We start from the raw sequence: 8,826 nt of genomic DNA on the forward strand, positions 1-8,826 counted from the left end.
CACCGCTGAGCTGCCGGGTCACCGGCTCGGCTCCTCAGCGAAAACATGAATTAATATGAAGGCCATGGCAGAGCACCCTCCGAGGCCGCGGCCCCAGCCCCCTCACCGGCCTCTATAGCTGGAGCCCTACTACCACCCCCAAAAAATACTTGTAGAGGATAACGGGCTCTAAGGCCCTCTCTGGGCCAAAACCGGGGACTGGAAACCTCCCTGGGCTCAACGGGGGATCTGGAGCCCTCCCTGGGCCGAACGGGGTATCAAGTGCCCTCCCTGGGCTTAACTGGGGAACAGGAGCCCACACTGGAGCGAGCTCTGGAGCTGGAGCCGACACTGGGCCCACAGTCTCTTCCTCTGAAATCTCCTCTTTTGGGCTGAGGAGAGGGAGATGGCCGGCGGGCTTGACATCGGAGCGGCCAGCGGGTTGTGTGAGCCACGGCCGGCAAGCTTGACCTTGGAGCGGCCGGCGGGCTTGACTGAGGATAGATGGGACTAATAGATGATGATCTGCTGAGGATCCGAGCCAGGCTGATGTAATCGTGCAAGGTCCACCTGGACCCAGCCAGTGGCATCCGTTTAACGATCCCCTCATCCAAACCACCCCAGAAACAGTCCACAAGAACGCACCAGTCGAGGGTAGTCTGCTTAGAGCAGGTGAGAAATTCCTGGATGTACTCCTCCAGCGCACGGCCGTCCTGATAAACTGAACATAATCGTTTGAGGGGATCCATAGAGGTAACTGTTATGGTCCGGTCTTCTGTCACAGATCAAGCCGGAGACAACAGGTTAGTGAATGAATGGCAGGTTTATTGACAGGTAAGGTTTAGGCAGAATGACTGAAGCAATGACTGGTGAGTATCCAATACGAATGACAGTTCAATGAGTCTTAGCTGTGTCCTGATGTATGGTTCCTTTGTAGGTGCGCGGAGGGTTCGGGATCCAGGAGCACAAGAGAACAACGGAGAACAATGGATGGAGGTCTTCGGGGGAACTAGTGGTAAGGATAAACAGGTAAATAGCATATAAAGAGTCTGGTAAGGTTCAGAGTTGTGAACGGTAGACCAGACAATGAGTGACTGTGAGGAGCATCTTCTTGAATATGGCTAGATTGGAGACGGCAGGTGCAGGTAAACAAAATACAGGTGAGTGTGATCTGGTGTGAGTGGTGATCGTAACTGAAAACAGGTGTAAGCCGGGGAGGATTCTGGGACATGGAGTCCAGAGCTGGTGACTGGTGACAGAGACTCCCTGACACTGATAAACAAATCCAATTGGTAACTAAACACACACAAACATCTAACAATAACACATGCGTTTAACCATTGCTGTCTCTTTCTCTTCTTCATCTGAAAGGCAGTGTATACAGGCTTTACATATTTACTATATATTGAACTGATCATTGATGATATTTTTTTGTTAAACTGATGAGAGTAAATTTTGTTAAAAATGTGTTGAAATTGTTGAAAGTGAAATTATGGTCAAATTTATGCTGCAATTACTGCCTTTGTTTTATACTAGCAGAAGCTTGAAGATAATGTATATTTACATTCATTCATTTAGCAGGTGCTTGTCCAAGGTGGCTATACAGGTGAAATTATAAAATAAGTTCAATTGAAATTAATATTTAATGGTGAGTAGCTATCTAACAAGTGGTATAATTACTACAGTTAGCCGGTCATTATCGCAAAATAAACTCCTTCAGGGTGATATAAGACTCCTCTATTCCAGGGCCTAATCATCATGCCAGGGTTTATTTTGCCTTAATGACCGGCTGACTGTACTTTATCTCTTCTTAACACTCACTTGCTTGCTTAACCACTTAAAATGACTGGTGATACTGAAACAGGATGATGATATTACAGCTCATGTGGACACAATAAGGGTTATCGGGAAGCTTCTAATAGCACTCACCCTCTTCATTTAATCTCTTGTACAGTGACCTCATCACTTTTGCGCTGCCAAAACGCTTGAAGCGAGAGTGTATATTGTCATGGTACCACCCCAAGGTTCCAATTTTCAGGACCCTGCATTTACAAACAGGTGTAATGTAAAGACTTCATATTAGGAATTAATTATATACATTACTTCATAGTTTACCTAAGTGTATAAGCTGTAAAAAAATTTCCAAATGTAATCCAATGTTGGAACCTTTTCTAACCTGGACATGCGGCAGGGGTCGCATACCCAGCCATGCTCCTTCTTGTTGTAGCGGCTACAGCTCTTGCAGGTGTAGAGTTTACAGTCCATACACTGCCGTTTGCTGTTCACCAGGAACTTAAATGGCTGCAGGCAGCGGATACAGTGAGAGTCAGTCAAGTTTGACTGAGAGCCCAGGAGTTCCCTCTTTGTTTCTTCCTTCTCGATCTTGGATTTAATCTCACTGTGGCGTAATACCAAAAAAGCCAGACAAACAAATTACATACATGATTATGTCACTGAAATAAGCTTTGTGGTTACTTTCTGAAGGCAGGTTGCTTAGGTTGCTTTCTGAAGGCAGGTTTGGCTTAGGCCTAAACTAAAACCAATTTATAATATAATTGAATATTAATAAAGCCACCTATCCACTGATCCTATTCCCTATTACAAATGCACAATATATCTGTACCACATTTTGTCAGCCAATATTAGAGATGGTTTAATTTATCTGTACGGAAGGATATATTATTTACAGTGAATATTGCTTCTGTTTTAACATTTAAATTACCTTTGCCTTCATTTGTTTTCACTTAGTTTCATCTTTAATAACACTAATAATTTACAAACCATGTTAAATATAATCTTTAGAAAATCTCAAGGTGATTAGGAGTTTGTCATACTGTACATTATAACGTTATGATGCCTGAATTCAGTTGTAATAATTAAAGTTACTGATTTTAGTTTTCAGCTTTCCATGTTTGATTTATTTAAACAAAACTTTACAGAATTATTTAGTATTATCCATAGCATAAAACATAATTATATGAGTATCAACTCTGCCAGGATTTTAATATCAGTGCATCTCTAATTTTTATATCAAGACTCATAGAGTCCTTTAAAAGCCTAATCCGTCCCTCGGGTCATTTTGACAAGAAAACTTTTGTCACACTTGAACCGGGAATACACAAAAATAAATTAGAGTGAATTAGAGCAGTTTAAGTGGCTGTTATATAAAAAGTATCAAAAGTGTCCCTTGCAGGTCATTTTGACCCGCCACTGGAAAAGCATGGAATTTATGAAAAAACTGCGGATTTTTTTATTTAATTTTGTCACACTTGAGCATGGAGCACACACAAAAAAGCACACACAGAGTCGATTTGAGGATTATATGTGGGTGTAATAAAAAAAGTAACAAAAGTGTCCCTCTCGGGTCATTTTGACCCAGCCATAGGAATGAATGGAATGTCTGAAAAAAACAGCATTTTTTTTTTATTTTTTTATTTTTTTGACTATACAAAATCTGACACAATCCATAAAAGATGCATACCCAAACAAAGGGCTGAGACTGCAGAATGTCCCCAATGCATAAAAAACTCACATACCCGCACACACAAACACACACACATGGCACACACACTCCCATTGAAACACATTATAGCATGTATGATGTTTTTGCTGGGAAATGGTCATTTTGAAAAAAAAAATGTTGACTTAACACAGTTACATTTGAGTGATGGGGTGGAGACAATGAGTTTATATCATATTTATATTTTTAAATGTATCTTTTATATTTATTACATATTTAAGAAACTGTATGAATACGCATGTGTTTGGATTAAATTTTTTTTACAATTTATAGTGGTTTTTTTATGTGTCGATATATATCTGAAAGCCTTGAGATATATCTGAAAGCTTAATGAAGCCTCAAGTTGGTGTAGTTTTAAAGATTTAACTTGTTTGGCTTATCTCCATGGGATTCTATATGCCCCTCTAGTGGCGGTAATTTTAAAATGCAATTTAATGTCATTTTTCCCCATCAGATGGCATCAGAGACACTCAGTGACCTAGGTCCTGATGGATCATCATGTTTAAAGTATAAATATGCAGAAATTGTCTTTCTTTGTTTTTTTTTGTTTTTTTTTTGGTGAAAAAAATATATAAAAATATGCTGATTAATTTAAAAATAATTTTAAAAAACCTACTTAAAAAAAGATGGCATCAGAGACACTCAGTGACCTAGGTCCTGATGGATCATCATGTTTAAAGTATAAATATGCAGAAATTGTCTTTCTTTGTTTTGTTTTTTTTTGTTTTTTTTGTGAAAAAAATATATTAAAATATGCTGATTAATTTAAAAATAATTTTAAAAAACCTACTTAAAAAATTAGAAAAAAATATATAAAAATGAGCCAATATAAGCTTTCTGGTGTCATTTTTGGCCTTCGGGTCATTTTGACCCGTGAGGGACACTTTTGTTATAGGTTCGGGAGGGACGGATGAGGGTTTTTAATGTCAGTCAACATTGTGAATGCAATGCTTTCAAAACCTCAGTTAGTCACACAAAGTTAATTTACCAGTATATTCACCATAATACATAAAATTAGCATTACAACACATAATTGGTGCTGTAAAAGACTATGATCAAGAATTCAACTTGAATTCAAGTCATATATAACTGTCCTTGCCAACAAATAGAAAAGAACATCTTCCAAATAACAATTCAATAACCACACAGAGACCTCCTTGTACAAAAAGAATAGAGCTCTGGGGCATGATGTTTTCCCAGCCAGTGGAATGGTGTGATCAGGCCTTGTGACTGTACCATGATCATCATGATGTCTTTACAACAAGTGGCCTTTCTCATAACCTTGTTCCGCTAGCGTGTATGATATACAGATAAATATAGAAGAAATGATGCAATTGTACCTCACAGTTCACTAAACCATCTATGTCTTTTGGATTCAGTGCTGGCTGGCTCCAATGACATATGTTAACCAATTAACCAGAGTTAAATCATGTCAGATTTGTCTCTATGGTAATATAGATTAATCATGTAAATTAAAGTCCTTACCCAAGCCTCTCCTCTTCCTTCTTCCTGAGGTCAAAATCTCTTTGAATGACCTCCCACACATGTTTGGCCTCCTCTTCTGTTAGTCTGGACAGGTCCAACTTCTTGTCCATATTCGGAGCTTAGTTGATCTTCTTTAAACAAAATGAACAGTAAACATGACATATATAAGAAGTCTATGGATAATGCAAATCTTATCATTCCACCTCTCTACCTTACAGAGATAACAGGTTTCCATTATGAGGTACCAGAATATGCAACATGATCACATACCATATGAAGCACTGCAGTCATAATCATGATCAAAAGTTCATTCATTGGGTATGACTGTTTTCAGTCCAGTCTCAGCAGCTCCTTTAAATAAAGATGCATTTAAATACTCTCAACATGTCTACAAAATAATTTTATTGTGTAAACACCTCTATCAGTAATTCAAATGAAGTTTTTGAAAGAAGCATTAACGTATTAAAATAAATTAGAACACAATAACTGCAATATCATTCATAAATAAAAAAAATAACATGCTGAATGATTTCCTTTAAATATCAATGACACCACTGCTGTGTGTAAATGTGGCACTGGTGTCATTCTAATAGTGCATTGATTATCATGGCTCCTCACAGATACAACATTCATGATGTGATCATGTAATAATTTCAGCCATAGTGCTATGAGTAAATGAACCCAGGAAATTAATCAAGTCTGACAGATACCTGTTGCGATCATTAGAAAATCGCAGTGTGGCAGCATGAATGCACTCTTCACATTCATAACTTTAATGGCAGTAAGAACAATTTATTTAATATCACTGAAATTATATACCTATTAAAACATTAAAAAGCAGACTTGATAATGAAGATTTTGTTTACCTTGCTTGCAGACAAGTAGCTGCTCTTGCCAAGTGTCTCAGGATGAGGCAGATAATGTGAGGATTGTCAGAGGTATGGCAATCATAATCACATGTCTAGTTTGTGGTGGAGGAAAAGCTCCACCCTTTCCTTGCTTGAAATAAACAGAATAACGAATGCATTAAAATAATAACTGTTATCTGAAGAGAGATTATTAGTTTTTGTATTTTATTCTTTGCTTTTGTCACATTGATTCTTTTTTCTTATTCATTTTATTGTACAACAAACAGTTGGTTGAACGTTAGCTTATTTCATGTTACTTCTGTTAATATAGTTTATCTTTATTTCGGTTTTTAATCTATGTTTTTATGTTTTATACAACAGATAGTCCAACAGCACTGGGACTATTACTGTTTCTGTCTGTATAGTAGGATTTTTATACATATTTTTCATTGTCAGAAGGCATTCATGTTAAATGAGATTGAGGTATGACATAATATTCATCTATAAGTTGTATTGTAAGTAAACCTCATTGGTTCTTGCACATCAAGCCAGCACCTTTGATCTTCTGTTTACTATATTTGATTTGCTCTATGCATGTGCATCGATTAGCGGATATATGGGAATAAAAGCATAAATTAAATCTGTTCATTACATTAAGTGATCGTGTCTCTTCAGAAGACTTTAAACTGCTTGATTTATATGCATTTCTCTGATGATCTTTTTATGAACTTTGTGAAGCATCAAAGAATTGGTGTAATGGACTTTCAATTGGAGGAACAAAACTCTCAGGTTTCATTAAAAATATCTTAATTTGTGTTTTTTAAAGATTAGCTACAATAAATGGTTTCAGAACAACATGAGGGTGAGTAAATGATAACATTTTTGTGTTTTAGTTTTACATTTATGTGACTTTCCTAAGTAATGTTGGTGCACCCTACAGTGGTGCCTATGAGGCATATGGCAAGATGACAGAGTGAATGTTTCTATTTACTGTATGCCCATCTACAGGCAATGTCTGTGGTGGCTAAAAATGAATGTGGGATAGTTTTACGCATCATAGCGCAGTCTTAGATGTGCACCCTGTAATACCATATACCAAAACAATATTTTGTATTCAAAATGACACAGCAGTTACTATCCTTGCATTAAGTAGATAAACAAAATGCAAGAGTCTCTGCATTAGTAGTTATCAGAAAAGCCCCTCTCCAGAACTGTGGTTCAGGCAAAACTAAATAAGTAAAAAATACTGTTTTATTCACGTTGTAGGTTAAAAGGTTGAATGAGAGAATGCCCTTTAGTGCAAGGGGCTAGACTATGGGAAAGCTGATTCATTACTCTAAAATTAGCCCCCATGTACTGCTCTGGCCTTAGGTGCTGGCTAGGGGAAGTCCTCCTTTTATTTAGGGAAGCATTGCTGAGCTTTCAGTGACTTTTCTGGTGTGCCAAATGGATCTTTGCACACACTGGTTGAGTGTGTTGAGATGCAAAGTAGGAGTTTCTTAAAAGTAAATGTGGTTAAATAGAGAAGAATGAAACTGACAGATTAAGGTTAAAGCTGTAACCAGAGTCAGAAATGAAAACGCCCAGTGTGGGCAAAATAATTTCATGCTGTAAACAAAGTAGGCTATTATTTAAACAATATTATTTTGAGTCTGAAGTTAATTTCCTTGTGGAAAATAAGATATCTCTATTAGGAGTGAAAAATATACAATATCATATCACATAATGATAACAATTTATTGCCATACAAAAATGTAACAATATGTATTGTGGAGAGTGACAATTTGAATTGAGTATAGTTCACCCAAAACGAAAGTTTAAAATATAAACGTAGCATCAAATATGGTAAACCCAAATTGGCATACATTTAAGCTTCTGTGTTAATTATTATTAATAAATTAAAAATAAAATACATTATTTAATAAAATACAATATCTACAACTTTTTAAATGTGTGTAATCAGGGACAGAGTGCAAGCATTTGTGTCTAACATGATACTGTACTTATTAGCTAAGAGAATTATGAATATTTCTATTTTGGTGGCACCATACATGGGAAAGAAAGACATAATCTAAACCTACTCAGGTCCACCCCAATACCAAATTTAGAATTTTGTTGAACAGCACTTTTTGTTGACTGATTATCATATGTCTTAGAAGAATGAAACAAATAATAACTCTACCACTTAACTCTATTTTGGCTTTGTTTAAAATATCATGAGATCAGTATCGAACTGATTCGTTGTTACACTTCTAATATCTGTATTATGTTTTTGTACTTAAAATGACGATTAGTAATATACAAGTTGTGAACATTAATCAATTGTTTTATGGAAAATCTTGGAAGAACACCTTTAAAGTAATTTGTTTCTAGATTGAGTTTTGTTATAAAATAAGTGTTGAGTTTTGACCCGCACATGCACACACTTCATCTCGTGCCAGAATGGCCTCCAGTGTGTTAGAAACATGAAAGCTGAGCCTCAAACTAAACAGATAAATATACATGACAGACATCCACAATACTATTCACGGCTGCTCAGGTCAACATACTTGGAAAGTTTTAAATCAAGAGGTCAACCCTGCAAACAGTTGTTATTTTATATTGTTTAAAACCACCTTTTTTTCTCTCTCATAAACAGACACAGAATTGTTATTGTCCTTTAAGTTTGTTGTTTCTAAATGTCTCTACAAAAAAGTACAGTTAAATGTAAAGATTTGCGTCTAAATTTGTTATTGAATGTGTTATAACCTAGTCCACGCTGAGCAGTGGTGGATAAAGTGCTTGAAAGCCACACTTAAGTAAAAGTATAAATATCTTACTAGAAAAGGACTTTGGTAGAATTGAAAGTCACCGTTTAGAATATTACTTGAGTAAAAGTTCTAAAGTATGTGATAATTATTGTACTTAAGTATGAAAAGTGATTTATATATATATATATATATATATATATATATATATATATATATATATATATATATATATATATATATATTA

The 8,826-nt window shown here is 36.1% G+C and overlaps 1 protein-coding gene across 4 annotated transcripts in view; it reads right to left on the reverse strand.

The window, feature by feature from the left end:
- LOC107596317 (melanophilin-like) overlaps positions 1-5,911 on the reverse strand; it is a 17,265-nt gene extending 11,354 nt beyond the window's left edge. For 3 of the 4 annotated variants that reach the window (XR_001610350.1, XM_016287027.1, XM_016287025.1), the window contains exons 1-5: positions 5,851-5,911; positions 5,255-5,335; positions 4,985-5,115; positions 2,156-2,377; positions 1,909-2,021 (exon numbers count right to left, since the gene is read on the reverse strand). Coding sequence is in view for 3 of the 4 variants with exons in the window: in XM_016287027.1 (XP_016142513.1) it covers positions 1,909-2,021; positions 2,156-2,377; positions 4,985-5,094 (445 nt within the window). In the remaining variant the exon portion in view is untranslated. The remainder of the gene's footprint in view (positions 1-1,908; positions 2,022-2,155; positions 2,378-4,984; positions 5,116-5,254; positions 5,336-5,850) is intronic. The other variant, XM_016287026.1, reaches the window with a different exon arrangement.
- Between the last annotated feature and the right edge of the window lie 2,915 nt (positions 5,912-8,826).

The sequence above is a fragment of the Sinocyclocheilus grahami genome, unplaced genomic scaffold, assembly GCF_001515645.1.
Source record: "Sinocyclocheilus grahami isolate Dianchi unplaced genomic scaffold, SAMN03320097.WGS_v1.1 scaffold217.1, whole genome shotgun sequence".
Classification (NCBI taxonomy): Eukaryota; Metazoa; Chordata; class Actinopteri; order Cypriniformes; family Cyprinidae; genus Sinocyclocheilus; species Sinocyclocheilus grahami.